This window comes from Oculina patagonica, chromosome 12 (genome assembly GCF_052425735.1).
Source record: "Oculina patagonica isolate OP01 chromosome 12, crgOcupat, whole genome shotgun sequence".
Classification (NCBI taxonomy): domain Eukaryota; kingdom Metazoa; phylum Cnidaria; class Anthozoa; order Scleractinia; family Oculinidae; genus Oculina; species Oculina patagonica.
The window spans coordinates 19,891,144-19,914,083 of NC_135769.1; the positions used below are offsets into that span (position 1 = coordinate 19,891,144).

A 22,940-nucleotide genomic window follows, 5' to 3' on the forward strand; every position below is an offset into this window, starting at 1 on the left:
CCTATTCACTGGCGAAAAGTCATGGCGGAGGAAAGTGGCATATACGCTGAGGATATTGTCAAGAATTCACAGGGAATTGTAGGCCTGGTTTTAGAAGATGCCGAGGAAACTACTGACGAATCAGACAGTGAAGAAGAGGCGCTCAAAAAGGGACAGATCGTTGTGTGTTGGTACCCCTCCGGCAACGAAGAAACCCTCTCGCTTTCCAAGGTAAGCCGGAAAGATTTCCCGGCAAATTAAATTGATTGACCTGTTTTGATCTTGTTACTTTGAGAGTGACGTGTGATTTTTTTTACATCGAGATTTACACCTTTTTTCGTGTTGGTTGTGATCAATGTGGTGTTTTTTCGCGCTAAGTAAGGTATTAATATTAAAAGTGCTTTCAACCCTGCGAGATTGTTTTGAAACGTGGTCGATAAATATTAAAAACTTTCCTAGTAAGACTTCAAAAAGGTCTCTCTTTTTATCTTTCGTCAGAGCTAAATATTGTCCTCGTATTTGATGCTACTTGGCTTAGTCGATGTTGCTTTAGCTACCATAATAACTTTTTCTACCTTGTAATATATATGATAATTATGTACTTCAATTCAATATTGAACGCTAATGTAAACATGATATTTATAGCTACATGTACCAGAGAAGTAGATTTTCAACAAAGTGCCATAATTTTTTCAATTTCAGTGTAAGCTCAAATCAATCTTTCAGAGATAAAAAGGCCATGTTGCCAGAAAAGGAGAACTTATTTTACAACAGGAAAAAACTCTTTGACACATGCTATATGGTGGCTATTTATAGAATAATTCATTGCCTTGCCAGATAAGAAAAAGAGTTTCATTGAAATTCACATAAATTGAAACAATATTGCAGGATTCACAAAAATAGCCGCATCACTCAATAAGTGAATTCTACATTTCAAAGTGGAAAAATATGCTATTTTGGGTTTGTTATATAACAAGATACCTTTTAAAGACTTAAATGCAAAAAGGCCCTTAGCCCAGGATATATTTTATGTAGGTTACACCAGAGATCTTTGGTGTGGATTTCAATAGTAGCCAACATACTGGCGTACATGTAGTAAATTGTAGTCTTTGGACTATGTTGGTGTGTCAGATGACTTATTTTGTCTTGGAATGGCATAGTCGTTTGAGAGCCTTGGCATATCGTTGGCATGGGGTGTACCACAATGCACCCCAGCCTTTAGCTGATTAACCTCTAAATAATCATATGCCTTTTTACCTTTACAAATTATATCAATGGAAATTGTATTGAGAATCTTGACGGGTAAAAGAAATAGTAAAAGTCATCAACTATCTGTAGGTGATACTGTCTTGGTCTGTCTTGGAACTGTTTAATCCTACCTGTACAAGTCCAAATGTATTGGTCAGCATAAAATCTCTCTTTACTAATCAAATAGTGGTGATTGATTGGTAAATTCAACTCAAAAGAACTCAGTGGATAGCGTTTTTGGCCCCTGCTGATTGGCTACTCAAACTCCCTTGGAATATCCTTTGCTATTCACCTCCAAGCAACGCGCGGGAGTAAATTGTAATCTTTGACAGGAATAAACTCAAAAATCATCCTTTCAGGCTATATATTATCTCACTGTTTTAGTATATACTAAAGCAACTACAGTATTCACCTTGGTGTTGTTGGCAAGTGGTGAATATTTACCTCGCGCTTTGCCGCTTGGTATCTTTAGGGGTATATCCACCACTAGCTACCTCCACTTCGGTGAATAACCATGGAAAAATTTTGAGAATGCACAAAGACAAACATCTGTTGACTGGGGAATGGTTATCTTTTGCAGGTCAAATTAGCTGACAGATCGCTTCTACCTGGTGATGTGGTCAAGTTTTCCAATGTGCATAAAGGAACCCAGAAAGGATTTGTCAGCAATGTAGAAGTTATTGCCAGTGTTAAAGTCCTTGTGGCCAACCAGATCTTTCACAATGTGGACTGCAAAGAACTTTCTCCTCTACAGGTATATTGTTGTTGGCATTTCTTTTTGTTTGAATTTTTTTTCCTGTCTCACATTCATTGCCATTAATTTGATTGTAATCAAAACTTAGAATTATCGACCTTATTACATGTATGAGTGACTCAGATAGGACACATTTGGACTGAAACAAACTTGTGTTAATTACAAACTCAAGTTATTGTCCCCTGGGAGGGAGGGAGGGAAACAAAACTAACAGAGAGTTTGCACGTGACTAAAACAACAGACTGAGCATGAGGAGATGCGAACACAAGACGTTAAGTTATGCAACCTGACCACAGTCAATAATTAACCTTAATCAAGTATTAAAATCAAATATGGTTGAAACAAGTTCAAGCCAGAAATCAAAACAGTGAGATTTTTTTCAGGATTTCATTCCAGGAGTGCATGTTAGCATGGGTCCATGGCTTGGAATCGTTACTGAGGTGTATCGAGAAGTTGTACTCAGGATTAAGAACGGCTCCAGGTACCTGTACATACATTGCTGTGTAAATAAATATACACTTTACTCTGAAAAGTGATAAGAGTAGTGCACAAAACAGTGCATGACACTATTAATATGAAATGTAAAACATGATTCGAAAGACAGTTAACAATACCAACACCAATCTTATTCAACTCTGTTAGTAAATGTTGCTCACTGAGATTTATTGACTTGAAATCTCAAATTTTACATTTGTGTGTAAAATTTAGCTTCCATTTTTCTGTCATTGATTCTCAACTTTTTAAATTAAAGCTTGAAAATGTACATGTACAGCTGTAGGACATGTACATTTTGTAAGTTAGTATACAGAATAGTTTATGAGAAATGATGGCCAAGTTTCTTTAAACCGTGGACCCTGATACATGTTATGTAGTAATGGAATGTATTTGTCGATGAAGGAATAAGCATCTTTACATAAAATGCATGTTTAACTGGATTTATGAAAACATGGTCAAAGAAAAGCCGGTGACCTGAGTGTTTTTGACCAAGTACATTACACTGCGATGTGGCCTAAAAACATGCCGAGAAAGGAAAAAAAAATGAACTACAGCGCTGAAAGGTAGAAGAGAGAGAGCAGGAGAGAAAAAAAGACTGACATTCACTTTAGTTTTTATATCGTCTACTTTGGAGATAGTGTCTGGCGAGAAAAAAAAACACATTTACGTCGATTTGCGCTAACAATGGTGAAAATTTCACTAACCTGGTTTTCATAAATCCAGTCATATGTACATGTATAACTCTCTCAGAATGTCACAAAGATCACAAAGCTCCTAATTATTTAGCTCTTTCTGTCTTCAAATGCCAAATACAATGTACCTGCATGAATGAAACAATTTTTTTCTTATGTATGATACAGATGCAGCTTGGAGGGAGAACAATCTTCTATGTTGTACGACCTCAGTGATCAGCGAGATGAGGTAATTCCATCTATCTGTATACATGTAATTCCAAAATTGTTATTTTTATCTTATGTGGCCCTGACCTGTTAGGGTAAAATTCCAACAAGTCGACAAGTACAACATGGAGGTTGAAGAAGTGACTTTGAATGACAAGACTGAAACTTAACAGCAAAGGGCTGACCTTTCAAAGTTGTGACATAAAAAAGTTTGTCTTTCACACAGAGGAATGGATAACCCCTAGCAGGGTCTCCTCTATGCTTTCCTGTTTATCTATATACTGCAGTCATACAATGTGATTTGCAGTTCGGAAGAAATATGTACAATGTTTTTGTACAATCAGGGCGCGACAAAAGTGCTGTCCGATAGCCCGGGGCTAGTGGAATTATCCGTCGGGCTAGCGTATTCTGATCACGAGTTGCCCGACGGGCAAGCAACACATGGGCAAGAAACATTGTTTTTTTTATGGCAACCTTCAGAAATAAATGTGCATCAGACAAATTAGACTAGAGGGAAAAATTTGGGGCTCAAAAATGTGACTCACTGCATCCTTGGAGACAAAAACTCCTGGTTTTATAGTCGCCAACTTGAACGTGGCGACTTTATTTCTCTCTGTTAAGATGAGTAACGGCCATTTTCTGAGGAATTGTGTCTTTCCAGAAAGTTATATTGGAAGATCTTTGCTTCTAAAGCATTCACAATAAGAAAAGAAGTCGTAGTTCTCCAATCCATGGTATTGCTTTGCCGTAAAGTACTCCATCACTTCGTAAATCTTGCAAATGGCTGACCGTTTTTGAAAACGACCTGAAATGCATTGCAGGCATTGGGTACGTCATGTATGCACATGAATTATGTCTCTTGAAATGTATCCTTCAGGATCCTTCATATTTGCAATCTTCTACATTAAGCTACAAAGTTAGTTGCCACAAAATCGTTATGTGTTTGTTTTAATTCTTGTGGTAAGATTATTTTCTTTTTCTTTTTGAATATTTATGTATTTATTGTCTCCAAAGGAAGAACAATTTTAAATTTGCATATAATTAATTATACAAATTACCTTCGGGCTAGCTTCTCAGAGCTTTGGGCTAGTAAGATAAAATAACAGCTTGCCCGAAGGGCAAGCTGCCTTTTTTATGTTTGTCTCACCCTGACAATTTTCCTTATGCAATAATATTAGTTAAAAAATAGCCACATATAAATCTGCAAACTACACTCACCATGCTTCTGAACTTTTCCTTGCCTTTGGAAAATCTACTTATGGTATACAAATATGTATGTATGATAACAGTACTTGCTACTTGTACATAATGATAGTGCATATTAGTATATACTTAAACAGTGGATAGCGCTTTTGGCACCCGCTGATTGGCTACTCAAACTCTAAATATCCTTTGCTATTCCCCTCCGAGCAACTTGCGCGTGAAAACTGTACTTGTTAACGTAATTAACAAGTCAAAAGTCATGCTTTCGGGCTATATTATCTCACTATTTGAGTATATACAAAAACAACTATTCACCTTAGTGTCGGTGGCTAGTGGGTGCCATACCTCCACTTTGGTGAATAGTTGTTAAATATTATATAATAGACTGTTCAGATCCTTTTCAAAAATGACTTAAAGCGGTGTGTAGGTCATCTCTGGTAACCTTCACCATACCTCAGATGACCTTCAGCTGTTGGGGATCCTGGAGTTTCTTCAGGCATTTTGGTGCAAGAACTACCCTTATGTACTGGTACACTTGGAACCTCTTTATGAGTCACCTTTTTTTTTTCAGTGCACTTCTGACCCAGCTTCCCTTGTATTGATTAGCTTGTGAACAACTTGTAATTAGACTTTTCTTTGTCTTTTAGGATTCTCCATTCTATTCAGCATCCTTTTACCCTGGGCAGAAAGTGGCTGGTCCTGCTAGGGCCTTCAAAGAAGCCAGATGGATATCAGGAGTTAAACCAGTCATTCACAACCAAGCTCAGATCAAAGGAACAGTAGAGGAGGTGGGTGGGCACAAATATATTTTTAGCACTTCCATAAATATTTCTGGGGATTAAGTGGTTATACATATTGGCAATATCAAAAAAGCACCATTTAATTCATTGTATCAGATTACATGTATGTCATAATATTATTGTTAAACAAAAGGTACAGTGTAGTACTTGTTCAAAGTGATTTCTCCTACCCAATGATTTGCTTCATTCTAACCCGGTGGAGAAGGTATGAAATTCAAAGGAGAAGTTGAAGTTAAAGCAAGGAATCCAAAAGTGTGACCACTTTCTACTAATTGACATTCTTTTGTGTCATCATTATCCAATCAAAAGCTGAGGATAGCTTGCAGTTGACTTCTGATTGGATCAAATCTACACAAAAGAATGTGTATAAATTAAAAGTGGTCACACTTTTGAGCTCCCTGCAGCAAAAGAAGCTTATAATAAAGAGAAACAGTACATATCAAATCACATACACTGTATCACAGTACATTCAAACTATTGTAATTAACAAATTTTATTTTGACCTTAAAATTATTTTGAAACTACTTTACCTGTTTGCCATGTTTTGCATGTCTAAAGATGTACATTGTAAACAAGATTTTTTGTTGTTGTGTACATTAGGCAAGCGTCATAGCATGTGATGTAGACTGGCAGGTCTGTGGTGCATGCCAACAAGGTTGCCATGGAGATGAATGTCTAAAGCCACCTGATGCTACAGTGACTCAGGATCAGCTTCACAGGTCAGATATGTTAGTTTTTGTGTGTCAATGGTAAATTAACTGTAATATAATTATTATTTATAAACGTGGCTAAACAAGATTTAAGCTAAGTTAAATGCAAAACAATGCTGGCCAGCAGTCTCCCTCATGGCCAGTCGGTGTGCGGGCTGGTCGGAGGTTGTGTGGAGGGCCCTGATGTGTGTTTACAGCTCGGCTTCAGATGTCAATTCATTCTGCATGTGTTTTTGCTACTGGACAGTTCTCACTTAATTTACTTCCAGCCGATCACTCCCCTTTGTTGGAGCTAAGTGGAGGATTGTGGGTTGGTCTGTGTTTTCTTAAATTGGAGTATGGAATACATTGTATAAATTAATTAATTAATTAGTTATTTATCTAAATAAGAAGTGTTCATTAATTTGCTTTTTCAAAGTCATTCAGTTTTAACCCTTCTTTTTTTTTTGCCAACAGACTACTGGCTGTGAACCACTTTAGGCATGCAAACCTTCAGATTGGAGACAAAGCATTCTATACATTGAAAGCCTGTGATTTAATACATGCTGCTAGTGGAGGGAACTCATCAAAACAGCAAACTAGCGATAATGACAATGCAGAGGGACTTGACGAGCTTGCAGAGCATGCGTATACCAGCCCACCATCTGATAGTCAGACAGAAGGGTGTGGTGTACATGAAGGGGAAATCCCAAGCAAGGTTGGAAATGAAGCATTTACAAATGGTGCTAAACATGCAGTTAATTCTGCGAGTGCTAATTTGAGCTCTGAAGGAAGCACAGAGAGCTTTTCAACTGAAAATGAGTCGAAAAATGCCAGCGAGTCAAGTTCCACAACTTCCTTATTCGATACATATCACTGTGCGCATGCAGAGACATCCTTGAATAAAAGAGACTCGGCTACTGGTGGGACTAATCAGATAGACATACATGACGATCAGCATCATACTGCAGGCTCGGATTCTGCAGAGGCGGATGAAGACTCGGATGGTGTTGAAGTTGTTATACCAAAAGTTAAAGGTGCTAATGTCACCTCTGCGCTTAAACATGACTCAGGTTCATCACATGCTGTGCGCTACCCCACCAAACGGAGAAAAAAGCGTTTAAGAAGAAAACGGAAAGCAGCGCCTCCGTTAAAAGTGAATGTTGGTGATAAGGTATGTGTGGAGGTCGCTCACACTTGTACAACAGTGGATGTGATATGGCAGGATGGATCCAGGCAGGACAAAGTTTTATCCACAGATTTGATTCCAGTGTTTCACTTGGATGAGTTGGAGTTTTTCCCTGGAGATTATGTATCTGATAAAAGAGGTCAGTGCAACGTTTTTCTTTTTTTTTTTTTTTGCAAAAGCCATACCCTTTATTGGGTCGCTGCATTTGCAGACCAGACCATATTTTCCACGGTTTTTGTTTTTGCTTTTCATTGTTGGTTCAATAAGGTGCGTTTCTTTGGGAAAATCCAAAATTGGATCATTGATCTCAGATCACACGGATACTTTGCTCCCAAAGAAACGAAGAATCCGAAAACGGATTTTTTGCCATGACAACCCAACCCTCCAAGTTAAGACCATTTTAGTCGCCATGGCGACTAAAATTTTGAAGCTGGCGACTAAATTGGAACCAAAGTCGCCAGCCTGGCGACTAAAATTGAGAAGAAGGATTGAAAGCGTGAGCTTAATTTGGCGACTAAAATTTTTCACTGGCGACCAAACCTGAGCAGTCAGTGGCCAAATGGCTACTTAGGAAAAAAGTAAACTTGGAGGGTTGCAACCCCGTAAACACATTTTGCATAGAACATAATATATCAACACAAATTTCTTTTTCGTCGAATGTATCCTAACTAAAATAATTTAAGCATACAAAATCTTTTACAAAAACCACACGTCGAAGTAGATCTTCTTTAGCGTTAAGCACAATGTGACGAGAAAGCATCTGAGAGCGAAGAATGATTGCGAAATGATGAGTGCAAATTTCACTCGTGACAATTTCAAAAGGATACAACTTCCGTAGGCACACAGTGGCTGTTCTAGAAAACCTGTATCCCGTTTAAAATGATACTACATACCTATCTGAAGCTACCGTTTCCTTTTATCGTGAAATATTTTTGTATTTTGATCGAAATAACCGCCTAAAACTTTCCGTATGGCAGTGTTTACAAAGAGCGAACCTGTATTTTCACAGCAAAGACCGCTGGGCCAAGGTACTTTTTTCGAATCCTTTCCCAAAGAAACGCACGGATCATGAATCCTAAAAATCCGGATTCAGATATGATCTGATGTATCCACTCGAAGTGTGGATTCTTCAGATCATTGATCCAAGATTAATCCATTTTCGGATATAGGTAAAGAAACGCAAAATCCGTTTTTGGATAAAGAATCCGGATTTGGATTTTTCCCAAAGAAACGCACCCTAAGTAGTACATGTAGGAGCTTGACTTGCTTCTCCATGATTAGGGAACCTCTTATTAGAAATTTTGATGGCGAGAAAACTGATGTTGTTGGAAGTCACCATGATTGTCCTGCTATAATTATTCTTTACACAGAAAATGCCGATTCTTCAATCTACGGCGTGGTCCTCACCGCTGACCACAAGTCACGTCTGTGTCATGTCAAATGGTTCTCACGAGAAGGTCAGGAACTTTCAGTGGAGCATGACGTCAGCGTGTATGACATCACAGAACACGCTGACTTTGTGTTCAGCGCGGGAGATGTCGTGGTTCGTGTGGCTAAGAACGACAATGAAAATGAAGCAGCAGATCAAGGAGCTGAGAGGCCGACTCCATGTGTAGGGCAGGTAGGGTTAAAACAATTAATCACAATCTAATCTTTATTAGTAGAAACTCAGCTGTGTTCTATTGGAAATCCGCGAATCTGATTGGTTCTCCCACTGTTTTCTATTCGCCGATAGAAAACAGTCGCACGCGCGAGTAGCTTTTAGGCGGTAAATTTTCTTGATTTTTGTCTTTAAAGTGCACAATATTGTAACTGCAATCCTTTGAATATTGTAACTGCAATCCTTTGAATATTGTAACTGCAATCCTTTGAATCCTTTTGACTGCAATCCTTTAAAGTTTCTACTAAAACAATTAGACTACTCGCCCTAGTTTGCTATGAGCGATAGTCAACTCGGCTGCACCTCGTTGACTATTTGCTCATAAAAAACTCGGGCTCGTAGTCTAATTGTTAAATGGGAATATCAAGGATCGTCAAGTATAATGATGATGAGAATTCAATATACGTTTAGCAAGTTGGAAATTTAGTTATTTAATCAAATCCTTTCTATTTGTGATTTTCACGTATACAACACATGTATTTCTATAAGAAATGTATGTAGACCAATAAGGAGAATTTGTTTGTTGATTTTGTTGAACGCAACAGGTTTCCTAAAGGAGCAAAGTCACGGACAACCCATCTTGAAAAAACTGGCGTTTTTTCAAGTTTGTCGTTCACAATACGACTTAATCTTGGTCAGTCGAAACCATCATTGGTTACTTTCGCGTTTTCATTACTTTGTTGTTTTTCTTCATTACAAAACTATTATTTTGAGATTTTCTTTAATTTGGAAGTGATCAGAAAAAATGACTTAACATATCGTGATATTGCTCCTTTAAATGAAACAAATCAATTCTTGCAAAGTGCCGGGAACATTTCCGATTCCTATTATAAACCAATTAGAAAATTACGTGATTATATGAAGCATACGAAAGTTCTCACGTCCGGTTCTCGCCGTAAGGCTATGTCATGTTGCCTAGCAACTCCTCTGACAAATCGCAGGCTTAAATAACCCTAATGTCTATTTTAGTTTTCCTACAAACCCGTGCGATCAGTTTTTTATATTGACTCCTTTGAAATTGTCTTGTGTTACTTCAGGTTACTCTTGTGGACGAAGAAGGCTATGTGTTCATTAAATGGGTGGACAGAACAGTTTCTAAAGTTAAACCTCAAGAGCTGTACAAAGTTGATACCGAGGTAATGTACTGTATATGTAACATGTTTATTGGAGGTAAATGGTGGAAAGCTTCACATTCTCTTGTCTGGAAAAAATAAGGCCAGTTTTTGGTTATGTTTAAAACAAAGCTACTTTTGTGGAAAGTTGGCTTCTAAGCTTTCTTTTAATGATGTAAGCTAGAGTTGCTAGAGTACACATGAATGCAGAAGAGTACTCGGTTATATAGTGAGTCTTTTCTCTCTGTTATTGCACAACGTGGTTTGACAGGTTTAGCTGTATAAATAAAAAAGAAAATAAATATGTAAATATGATTTTCACGTGTTTTTTTACACTTTGGCCACGGTTTTTTTATTACTACCAAGTCTGATTAGCGCGTTTTGAACACGAAGTCTATTTTTAGTTTTCTACGTTTAGGCGTTCATGAGACGTTTTTAACGCATTTTGAAGAGTTTTGTTCACGTTTACGAAGCGTATTGCTTGTTTTGACGAATTCTACATACATGTAATTTGGTTACCAGTCGGGGGAATAAGTGCCGGTTTTGGCAAATCTTCGTTGAAGCACTCGAAGAATTTCCGAATTATTTTATCCAATCAAAAACTAGCCCAAGCGCTCACGGGTTCTTTGAAAGCAATCGCGCGTACAAATACGTCAAGTTGCTAAGCAACTTCTGGGAGGAAAACAGCGGGCTCAGTCACTTCTCGGAGAAGTGATGTCTCCATTAACTGGCACTTGTTCCCCCGACTGTTACGTCCATAACACGTTTGGAAAATGTGTTGACACGCTTTTGGTGTTTCAGGATGATGGTCATCTGTCTGATGACGGCTCTACAATGGCCTCGGATGACGAATGGGAGACAGCAAGTGGAGAGAGCACTGAGGAAGAGTCGCCTGCTGACATCATGGATCACGTGCCAAGGAGTGGCTCCTCAGCTGGTGACGAGAGAACTGAGAATGTTGATAGTGAAGTTCTGCAGGAGGCCAACAACAGAATCAATGAAATTATGTCAAATACCAATCCTGGTACTGTTTCTTAATAGCTCTGTATTGTAATAAGCTCCGGTACACTGAATTTCTTCCCTTCTCAAAAGGAACATTTCCAAGTATCAATTCCATCTGGAGGACCATGGTAATCAAAGATCAGTTTTCCTCTAGACTTAATTAAAAACAAGGAACGAGGGAACGATTCGCTATACAGTGTAGATCGTTTTCACGTGACATTTTTAAGTACTAACATCAAATTTATTTTCCGGCCGCCATGTTGGTGTACCACGGAGATACACCAATATGGCGGCTCCATACTGGGCTCTGTAAATTTGTGCAAAACGTTTCGGCGAATCTCTGAACCTTGGGATAACGCACAGACCTAAAACTTGGAGAAACGACTTCTTTATTTATCTCCTATAATACCCCATTTTCTTGACTTCATTCATTGAATGGTGTTTCAATTTATATTTTTATCTCGTGACAGTGAAAATCAGATCTTATCGATGTTCCACTTAAATCTTCAAACTCTCATAAAAGAATTATATGTATCGCAATCAGAAAGGAAAATGTTCCTGCTGAATGCATATTGCTATCTTTTTCTTTCAACAGCTTTCATGACGTTTGACAATGTTCCTGAAGACCATATCAACTATTTCTCGACGTTTCAGGCACAAAATCCGGGTCGCTTCCTGTCGTGCCTGAGAAAAGAAATGGCTTTACTGATGCATTCACTTCCAGCTGGAATCATAGTCAGGGGCTATGAAAATAGAGTGGTAAGTTTTTTCCTCTCTTAACCTTTGTCCTTGGTTTAAGAGCAGAACTCAAAAGTTCAAAGTGTGGATAACTTTGGTTGGTTTATTAATAGCACTGACGAAATCGCGGATTAAAAAAACACAATTTTCGGAGACGGGTTGATAACTAAAAAGGCAATTGTTTCCCTGGGTTTACATTTTTCGGTCTATATTTTGATCGTTTATTTTAAAATCAAACGATCATTCCGTAATTGGCTTTGCATCAAAAACACGAGGGACGATTCAACTTTCGAGTTTCATAAACAGCACGTTTTTAAATTGAAGGTTCTTTTACTTCTTCCCTGGCGAAAGCTTATTTTAAGACCCACCGATCATTCCTTAATTGCTTCAAAAACACGAAGGAAGTTTCAACTTTTCAGTTTCAAAAACAACACGTTTACGAAGTTTGCCGAATGCCTGTTGATTTTAAATTGCGTGAGTCAAGGTTCCGTTCTTAAAGAGTACTGCGTTTTAAGGAACTTTATCAAAGTTCTCACTTAGCCCTCTTCATTTTTGTGCTAGGACATTCTGAGGGTCATGATCACCGGACCTGTGGACACCCCATACGAACATGGCCTGTTCGTATTTGACGTGCGCCTGCCCCCTGATTACCCTGCCTCCCCCCCTGTGTTCTTTTACTTGTCCCAGTGCTCTGGCCGGTTGAACCCAAACCTCTATGAGGACGGAAAGGTTTGCGTGAGCCTGCTGGGGACCTGGTCCGGGCGTGGAAGTGAGGTGTGGACATCAAAGTCGAACGTTTTGCAAGTTTTGGTTTCGATACAAGGTAATTTTGTTACAATAATTAAAACTTTTCACCTTGTTTAGACTGCTTGTTGCAGTAAGTGTTAATCTCTTGTGCTGAGGTGGTTAAGGCCCAGTAGAACGGGCAAGATTTTCTTTCAACTTGGCTCATAAAATTTATGCACTGCAAGTTGTTAAGTGTTAGGGACTGGTCAATAAGTACCAGGGGGGTGGGCCGGTCCGGAGCAGAAAGGGGGTGGGTCATCAGTTTTTGAGCCCTTGAAAAGGAGTGGGTTATGTTATTTTGATCTACACATAGGGGGTGGGTCATCTTATTTATTCACTAACTTTAAACTGTTATAGTTCCAAGAAAGGTTGTATTCATCAGTATATCAAATTGATAGTTTTCTCCAGGAAAGCAATTTTAAATGAATTTCTAGCGATTTCAGAAGGCCCAAATATAAAAATTTCCCAGGGGGAGACTTCCCCCTGACCCCTCTAGATGGTTCCTGATCATAACATCACTTTCGCTTCGCTCTCTTTAACCTGCATAGATTCACGCTGGGCTTTAGGCCTTTTCATACCAGTAAACTCTTTTCTCAAACACTTTGCAAATATGGATGATGGACAGTGGTTGTATAAAAATATGAACTCTTCAATAATTCGGTTTTCGCATATGTTTGTGTCAAAATTTTCCCATGGACTTTACACACAAATATTTGGAAAACTTACAAAAGATAAGTATAAGAAGTGATAAATTCATCCTTCTCTTGTGTGATAGGAAACGGGAAAAGCCGTACATGGAACAGCAGTGTCCATCAGGGAAAATTAGGGTGGTCTATGAAGAGAATTTTACTTTGAAAGCTGATGTCAAATCAAAAACCTCCAACCCATAACAGATGATAAAGATATGATTGGTCCCTTGATTTTTTTTAGCAAAGGGGGTGGGTCATGTAATTTTCAGTCCCCTATCAGGGGTGGGTCAGTCAGTTTTGAGCCAGAAGGAAGGGGTGGGTCACAAATTTTCGAGACACCACTTTTCCAATTGCTCCGAACCACCCCCCCCCCCCCCTGGTACTTATTGACCAGTCCCTTAGCAGACACGAGTTCAACTTTGTGCAACATGTTGCGCAACTTGCAACAAGGGAGGTAATACGTGCAATAACACTTTACAACTTGCAATGCAACAATGTTGTGAGAAAAGTTGAAAGAAAAATGTTGCCAGTATTACTTTGCCTTTAAGAAGCCTTTTGCAGCTATGACTTCAATGAAGAAAACTTGACGTGTTTCCAACACTTCTGTAATTTTCTGAGCATTTCCTGCATGTTTGTTAAATGCAAACAGGTCGACATGGAAAAACAAATGACAAGCCAGGTTAAACCAAAGCTGGGAGGATTTTATTATAAAGCTAATGGAAAATGCTGCTGGTAGTGATCTGATGGTTTAGCGTGTTGGTTTCGAGATTAACCTTACTTTCACAGTGCCTCTCTCCAGCAGAAGTACAAAAGGGTTTCAGTGAATTGTCAAAACCTTCGATGTAAAAGCCCACGAGTAAGAACCTTATTTTTACAGGTTAGCCTAAACAGGTTCTTACCTAAAGGGCAATGAACACAAATTTAGGCTATTTAGGTGCTTTATGGTTCTTCTTTTCTGAAGAAAAATTTACATTGCTGCTTACCGAGTTAATAGCGGTATTCAGCCTTTTCCTTATATACAATTATTTCCATGCCATTTTATGTTTATTTATTTGATTGCCCAATAATGTTATTTATAATTTTCAACAATGACATGTACATTGCAACTGGAGTGATAAGGCTCCTAGGTTAGGTATCTCCAAATTAAAGAGGATCCAGAATGTTAATTTATCTTAATTTACCAAAAGTAAACATTTTTACTCAATAATCTTAGGAAAATAAGAACATGTTTCCAATATTTTTTGGCCAAATTTTAGGCTTAAGAAGTTCTTAAATGTTAGGTTCTTACTCACGGGTTTTTACTGTAGCATTCCATTCAGGGAGTTAACAATACTCCTAATCACTTCACGCAACAGAAGCCTTAGCAAAAAGGCGGCCGCTGGATGTGAGTAAGACTTCAGTTATTGACGGTTTATTTTCCAACAGGTCTAATCTTATGCAGTGAACCATATTACAACGAGGCCGGTTATGAGAAGCAAAGAGGAACAGCTGAAGGACATGAGAACAGTCGCCTGTACAATGAAATGGTTTTACTAAAACTGGTTCAGTCAATGGAGAAACTTCTCACAAGACCTCCAACTGGTTTGGAGAAAGAAATACTACAACACTTCGCTCATCATGGGTCGAGGTAAGGCGTTAGTTCATCGGACTATTAGTCAAACAGACCGACCAACTGACTGAATGAGCGACAGAGACACACAGTCAGTCATTCAGTCAGTCAGTCAGTCAGTCAGTCAGTCAGTCAGTCGTCAGTCAGTCGTCAGGCCGTCAGTCAGACAGAGACAGTCAGTCAGTCAGTCAGTCAGTCGTCAGTCCGTCAGTCAGTCAGACAGTCAGTCAGTCAGTCAGTCAGTCAGTCAGTCAGACAGTCAGTCAGTCGTCAGTCAGTCAGTCAGTCAGTCAGTCAGTCAGTCATTCAGTCAGTCAGACAGTCAGTCAGTCAATCAGTCAGTCAGTCAGTCAGTCAGTCAGTCGTCAGTCAGTCGTCAGGCCGTCAGTCAGACAGAGACAGTCAGTCAGTCAGACAGTCAGTCAGTCGTCAGTCCTTCAGTCAGACAGACAGCCAGTCAGTCAGTCTGTAGGTGTCCATTAAGCACGTTTAGAGTGTACCACGAATGTCGAATTTACCCTGCCAATTATCTTAAGCACAGATCGTGTTTTATACATCTTTTTTCTGTCCTAATCTTTGCAGAATGATACGAAAATTCAAGCAGTGGATCGAGTTATCGCAAGAGCAGGCGACTGCTGTGCCTAGCTGTGAAGGTACTGTCAACGACCATTCTACGGTTGGTGAACTGAAACCGAAAGAGGAAAGCGAAAATGACGTCATCGATGATGATGTAATGCGAGCGACAGACGTACCCGGATCTAATAATGAGCAGATTGCCGCAGTTAATAAACTGGAACCGAGAGAAGAATTAAGTGAGAATGAACATGCTTGTAGCAATGGGGTCTCTGAAAACGGCGCAGCGAAGGAAGTAAAAAATCCTGAGACTACAGCGGAAAGTTGTCTTCAGCCCACCCCTGAAGGAAAGACTTTGAACGCGGAGATCGAAGGCGCATGTCAAGGTGCAACGGCATCGGAAAAGATTGCCCCGGATTATCCTTTGTTCCCAGTCTCCCGCGGGTTTTGCTTAAGTCTTGGGAGAGCGTTGGAAAGTTTTCAGAAAGCTTTGGAAAAAGCTGGACTCGCGGACTGCTCTGAGAAACCATAATGCCGAGGTCATGTGACTGACTTTGTAAAATATAATACATTATGTGGAAAAAGTATCGTGGAAAAAGATTTTTAAAAATTATTTATATTTTTGGGTACAGAATACGAGAGATGTGGAATTATTTGACGCTGCTATGCGGCCGTATTTTCATTGTATTAATAATTTGAGTGCTTCAAAAAGGTAAATTAAATTGATCGAAAATCGTGTGTTAAGGTTCAGTTAGCTTTGGTAGCGAAATATGTTCTAAATTTGGGCTTGATCAGGATGTATGGCAGACTCTTGTTTTATATTTAAAATCGGCTACTACCTTTGAATGCTCTTGAAACTTACGAAGTATTCATAGGTAGCCTTTTTCTGATTTATCGAGTAGAACAAATGTCTGAAAATCGCTGCAACTATGAACAACATCTTAACAGGTGTTAACAACTGAACATAATCTTAGTTGCCAATGAAGCTATATATAATATATATATTTTTGCGACTCGCTCATAAGAAACAAATCTCCGACAGTGGATTTCTTTATATCTATCTAACCTCTATTTGAAAAGCTTTATTTATTAATACAGAGTTATATTTAACAAGAACAACTAAAGCCTGATTTATTTGTCGCATTTCTATCAAGTGGAACAGTTTTATGTGACTTTAATTTAGTGGCCAGGCCTATCACTAAAGAGCATGCGTTGCAGAATTTGGCGGCAAAATCCAAAATGGCTCCCATGCTCAGATGCCTCTGTTGTTGTTTGTTTATTTATTTTTCTTTTTGGTATTTTTTTTTTCAGTTGCTCGTCATCGTTTTTTCGTAATCTCCTTAGTATCGCCCGTGCCATTTATAGTTTTTTCTGACCATAGAGATCTTATCTGCTCTATAGTCTTTTTTAAACACGATGCGACGTCTAGTAAATTTAGTCGCGTTATGAAACAAATTCTTTATAGATGCTACATGGATTTAAAGCGCTGTTACGCAGTGCAATCGTGTCTGACAACTTTCTTGAAAGAGCGACACGAGAACTGAAATGCGACATATTCATCAGGCCTAACTGATATAAATATCTTGACCTAGCTACTGATTCTAACCGGTCAAACTAGAGATATATTTTCGTGTGCGAAGGTGAAATCAGTTTATGTCACTTGAAATAAAATTTCAAATAAAGTTGAAAAAATTGAGCATGGTTTACAGTTCTTTTAGTTAATATATATTTTTGTTCGTTTTCTTTCTCGGGTGAGCCACTCAGTTTAGTCCCGTATTCGGAATAGCAATTCTCTTTACTGATTGACTGTTCACTATTCGATATACGAATATAGGAACCTCGTTCCCATAGGTCTTTCCAACATGGCAGACACTGCGGATGTCATCTCAACGGGTCCCCGGTGTGTTCCTCCAACTGTCCCAGTCGCCGCATCTTCGGAGACCCAGGGGCAGTTAGTGGGGTGAAACGAAGGAATAAACCGGGCAGAAATCGTCTCGACGAAAGTGCCGTTCTTGAAAACTTTCGTCGCTACGATTTCTGCCCGGTTTATTCCTTTGTTTCGCCCCACTAACTGCCCCTGGGCCTCCGATGATGGAGTCGCCGTGGATTGCCCCCATGTGTCTGCTCGATCGTTATACTTTGCGTTTCCTCGTGCCACCCCCCTCCTCGCGTTTTACCCCGCGTTCCCCTCATGTGTTCCGCGTGCATTCCCTTTGCGTTCCCTTTCGTTTTCCGTGCGACCATGTATTTCTCTTATTATTTTGATCGGTTATGAAACGTTGCTTGTGTCCAAAGCTTCAGGAGGGGTCTACATTTCATAGTTTTCGCAATTTTATCGTATTTGCCTCGACAATTGTTCCAGGGCAGGTAAAGTGCAAAGTGCAGGCGCGAATTGTACCAGTGGGGGCTAATGAGAAGTATGGGGTAGTGAGTTTTAAGGGCTCGGACAGTCCCCACAATCACTCACCGTGATTTTTCAGGGTTATCTACTTTACCCGGCTATCTTGATATAATAATGTCATCGCGAAAGTACCGAAGTACTGCAATGAAGTGGTGTTGCCGAGATTAATTCGGTTTTTGTTGTTTGTAAATGCCGTACATTCTTGATTGGGGTCCTGGGACGCTTTTTTAAATTTCGCGTTTTCCTCTACCGAATCTCCCATATTGAAGCAGTTTTAATTTGATTTTTTCAAAATAAGTGGACTAATGCCGCCTTTTCCGGCTTATTTCTTGCACGCACTCTTACTTCTTTTTTGTACGCATCTTTACCAAAGGGCGTTTTCCACAGTCTCATTGAAAATTCAAAAGACGTTACACATAAGCTTGAAGAAAAGTATGCATATTAATACAAATAGTTTCGGGATTATATGCCAAGGTTGTGACGTTTGTTGTTTTGATTGGTTGTAGCTTGTAATCAATATTCATTACAGTTTGTAGAACTCGCGTCCAACCCTACTGTTCGTCGATGTGTGAGGACGTGGACATAGCCCTTCCTTCTGAAGACCGATTCCTTACTTCAAGCAGAGAAGAAATGCTAGGAATATTGAAGACTTTCAGGACAAAGTAGCATTTTACACTCGTCCAATCGACGGTGAGTAGAAATTTTTGCGCAAATGTTATAAAAGTATATGTGCGGTAAAATTTTACGCGAAGTACAAAATTTAGGCTGACTCGTGCACGGCGCTTGTTTGTTCTTCGTGTTGGTTTAGTTTGTTCGCCTCCATAGACTTTGACTTCTAGAACAGCTAACTTAATAAAAGAAGTATAAAACGACTTTAAATGTTTTTTCTTGCTCTAGAGTTTAAATCGTTGCGGGCCACGTGTTTCAGTCGCTATTGCCGAACCTTAGCTACTAATTGTTTCACCGTTGTTCAACACGTCTTTGGAAGAAGAAAGCCGAAATTATTTTTACCTGTTCACATTTTCGTCATTTATTTCCAAAGTCTTAAAGCTATTCCTAGATTTGTTGCGCATTTCAAGCATAATTTTGATGTTCATCTTTATTAATTTGTAGAGTTTGAAAGACTTGGAAGATGAAAGAGAAGAAGAGAGAAGATGGAGGAATTCATTGGTTCACAGGCAACACGGCCCAGAGATAAGAGTTTAATTTGTAATTTTTCCAGTAAAAATGGTGGTTGAATGTTAAAGAGTAGTAATTTTGATTTCTATACATTTAAATATTCCATCTACATTTCTGCGGTCTTGTGAGAATTGACGGTAAACAAAACCTCTTCAAACTTAGCTTGCTTCCAAAATTGACAACCAAAATTGTTATCACGAGTTTTTTTGAATACTAAATTCGGAAAGAGACTTCACAGAAGCCACCGTTTTTGCTCGGGATTAGTTTGTCAAGAACCGCTTAATTTACCCTTCTGAAATGGAACCTTGGGAGGGGGGGGGGAAGAGTAGTCGCGATCAGCTTGTATTATTAGCAAAAATAGTTTGTCAGTCTCGTGGAATACAAAATAACCTGCTTTTGTTTAATTTTGGCCTAGATTTTCTGAAACATTCTTGCAGCATTCTCGTTGGTTGGGAGTCTTTTTATAATTAAGAGCACTCAAGGTTCTATTTTAAGTTATACAACATGGGATTTTTTTAAGGTGGCACTGCACGTTTAGTGGAACTATATTTTCTGGAGTATATATTTCGCAGAGGAGACAATAGTTGTAAAAGGAAATTAGAAGAAATCCAACACTAACTCGAGCTACACTGTGTTGACCTAAAAAATGATTTCCATAATGGAAGACAAAGTCACAGTGTTATATAAGATTATTTACTTGGCTAAACATTCAAATTCAAAGCTTAGTTAACATGTATAACAAGCGAAGCCACCTTAAAAATGTTCCAATTTATACTGGTACTTTTGAAGGAGTCTCCATTTAATCAAAAGTAACGTTACCTTCTAAATTCAAACAAGAACTATTGAAAGGCTTTTTATTATATTTTTATCTTGTGTTTTCAGAAAACCAAATTTTCTTTGCATTTCACATTATACAGTCGGTATAACAAGTGCATGTTTTGGCCGATAGCCTTTTATCAGAATTAGCCGGGTAAAAAACTTTTTTTTGCTCAGTAACACCGTCGTGCTTGACATGACAACTTCGGAGTGTTGTCGTTCCTTATTCTGATTGGATAATAAAAAATTTGGAACTCTTTGTGGACTTTAATTTTACGGAGATTTATCGAAAAATGGCACTTGTTCATTCCGACTGTGTATAGAAAAAAAAACGGGAGATTCCTTCGAGTACTTGTGTTATATGCAATGCAGTAAATACAAATCAATGTCTGGTTAAGGTCGCGGGGGACACCTTAGGCTCATCATTATGCATTTATTTAAAGCGTATGCACGAAGTTCAACGACTGACATCGAGAACTTTACGACGAGATATTTGCATAAAAAATATGAGCACGCGCGCGTGATTTGATGTGTTTGCGTCTGGAATTGTTTGTCTCTTTGAAAACGCATTGTTCTCACCATAAAAGCGTGGAATATAATTACCATAATTACCATTTTGAAACCGTGTTTTGATCGGGACACCTTCGGAAATCTCAAAGTTTGGACTTTTCCGACAATTTTGTGGCAGAGAATTCAGCGCGGATATAGAACTTCATGAGCTGCCACTGCAGAGAGGTAAACTTGGAATACTGTAGTGTGTCATAACAGAGGCGGAATTTTAAAAGAGCGCTTTTAGAAAGAGGAAGAAGGCATTCAATTAAAATTTGCGCATTTAAACCGCCATAACTTGCTGGAAAACTTTAAATTAAAAAATCCGCTTCTGTTATGACACTCTAGAGATATTGACTGATTAGTTTTTGACAAGATCACAGTGTGCTGTCTCCTTCTCGTTCTACAAACTCTGCCACGAAATCATGTTCTTCCCAATTTGGCAGTATCGTGGCTATAACATCGCCGTTAGGTACAATCTACCAAATAAAAGATGACATACATAATCTTTTATCATTTCTTTATGTCTCTGTAAAATTTAAGCTTAATCACATTCATAACAGCAGAGGAATAAGCGTTTTAAAAGATGCAGGTCAAGCAAAATTTCGCTTCATGAATTTATTCATGCTGAATATATCCCCCGCGACCTTAAACGTTGATAAGAAATCCGATTTCAATCCTCAATCGGCGAAATAACAAAAATTTGCAAAGACCAAATATTAAGGTGGAGCAAAACAAAATGGTTCGCTATTTTTCGATTTGTTTTCTTTTAATGAAAGCCTATCTTACAAAGCCAAAGAGATTTTGATAAATCAGTCGCAGAGGAAACTCAACAAATTTAAACAAATCATCACTGGACAATATACACTGATTTGAATTGTTAATGCAAAACGAAAACGAAACCCAACAAGGTTGATTTGGAGGAAACACTTATTCGTTATCAAGTTGACAAATTTATATACAAGACTGTTGTTGTTAGGTCTACGTTTTTGGCTGCATAAATATCTTTTTGTATAAAAAGGTTTTGTTTGACTGGAAAGATTTTATCGTTTAAAACTGTTTAACGAAGCAACTGCGTTTGAATTTTATATAGAGCTACTAAAATCTCAAGACATTTACAACAAGATTGATGGCACAAAAATGAAGACAATATCAATCTGACAATTTTAAGATTATATCCACTTTATTCAGTTTTGCTGGGGTTTTTTTCTTGGTCACAATTTAATGCGCAAGATCAAGAAGTAATTTGACGCCTTTTCAAATTTTTTAATTTAATCCTCATTCAGCGAAAGATTAGCTTAAAAATACCAAAGAGTTTTACTGATTGGGTAACAAACCGTTTCGTTTTATAAATGGCTCCGTTTTAAATACACTCAACGAAATTGAACAAAAGACATAACCGCACAATGTACACTGATTTGATTTGTTAATGTGCAACGGAAACGAAATTCAAAAAAGTTAGCATGCCAAAACAGTTTACTTTGGCTAAACTTTGGTTAGCATTCGTTAACAAGTTGCCAAATTTTATAGACTTCGATATTGTGATGTTTTTGGTTTCTATTAAAAATCCAATTGAAATGAAAAGGCTTAATGCTTGACTCGGAAGATTAAATATTCTATTGCTTATCAAAACTTTTTATCGTAGGAATTGGACTCGTCACCTCAGAGAATTAACAACATGCCAATTGAAAACAAACTTTATCAAACGTATGTGTCGAAAAAAATCTCAAATGGAACATTGATGGCACAAAAATTAAGTCAAGTTACCGTTGGGCATAATCTTAAAATTTGTGCTGCTCCACCTTAATACGTTTGGCTGTTCGTTTGCACATTTGCACGCAAAATTTTGATGCGCGAAATATGATTTGTAGCCTACATCTTTTTTAAACGCATTTTTATACTTATTTGGCATTACTTGTTCGGAGCAAAGGATCCAGACATTGATTTTTCACTGCTGTTTTTAATAAACTTGTAGACGGTCTAAAACATGGCGCAAATTACAGTGTTTGTATAGGAATACGATGAAAATTAATTTGAGATTTGAAATTTTTATAGTATGTAGGCCCAAAGATACCTGAAAAAAGAGTTTACTGATCAAACTTAAGGAATGAAGATGTATTGAAAAACGTGCAGTTTTCCCTACAATTGTCTGCAAGACTCAAACCAAATTAAACTCTGCGTTGCAAATGCACAAATACATTACGGAGAACTAAAATCGAACTTGCACGTTTTTCTGTACATCTACACTTCTCAAATTTGGTTGGTAAACGCTCTCTCCAGTTATCTTTGGTTTATTTACTGTGAATATTTCAGAAATTTAATTTTAAGGAAAAAAATCGACGTTGGATTTCTATGTAAACATTGTAGTTGGCGCCATGTTTGAAACTTTTTCAAAATGGTGAAGGGGACATGACAAGCTGTAAAACGATTTGGAAGATTTTTGTTTTGTTTTTAGTTAACACAAACGATTTGGAAGATCTATTTAACAGCAAAATTTGATATCACGGAAGTCTTTTTGAATGTTTCGATAAAATCAAACTTGAAAACATTTTTTCACCCGAGAATTATGG

General features: G+C 38.2%; 1 protein-coding gene across 1 annotated transcript; it reads left to right on the forward strand.

Moving 5' to 3' along the window:
• Positions 1–17,117, forward strand: LOC144633961 ((E3-independent) E2 ubiquitin-conjugating enzyme UBE2O-like). The gene is made up of 14 exons (XM_078492896.1): positions 1–210; positions 1,808–1,981; positions 2,365–2,462; positions 3,337–3,397; positions 5,226–5,366; positions 5,979–6,097; positions 6,545–7,395; positions 8,627–8,877; positions 9,954–10,052; positions 10,830–11,052; positions 11,626–11,789; positions 12,330–12,591; positions 14,669–14,870; positions 15,435–17,117. Exons 1-14 carry the CDS (start codon positions 22–24, stop codon positions 15,955–15,957), a joined length of 3,357 nt encoding a protein of 1,118 aa, XP_078349022.1. The 5' UTR covers positions 1–21; the 3' UTR covers positions 15,958–17,117.
• The last annotated feature ends 5,823 nt before the right edge of the window (positions 17,118–22,940 follow it).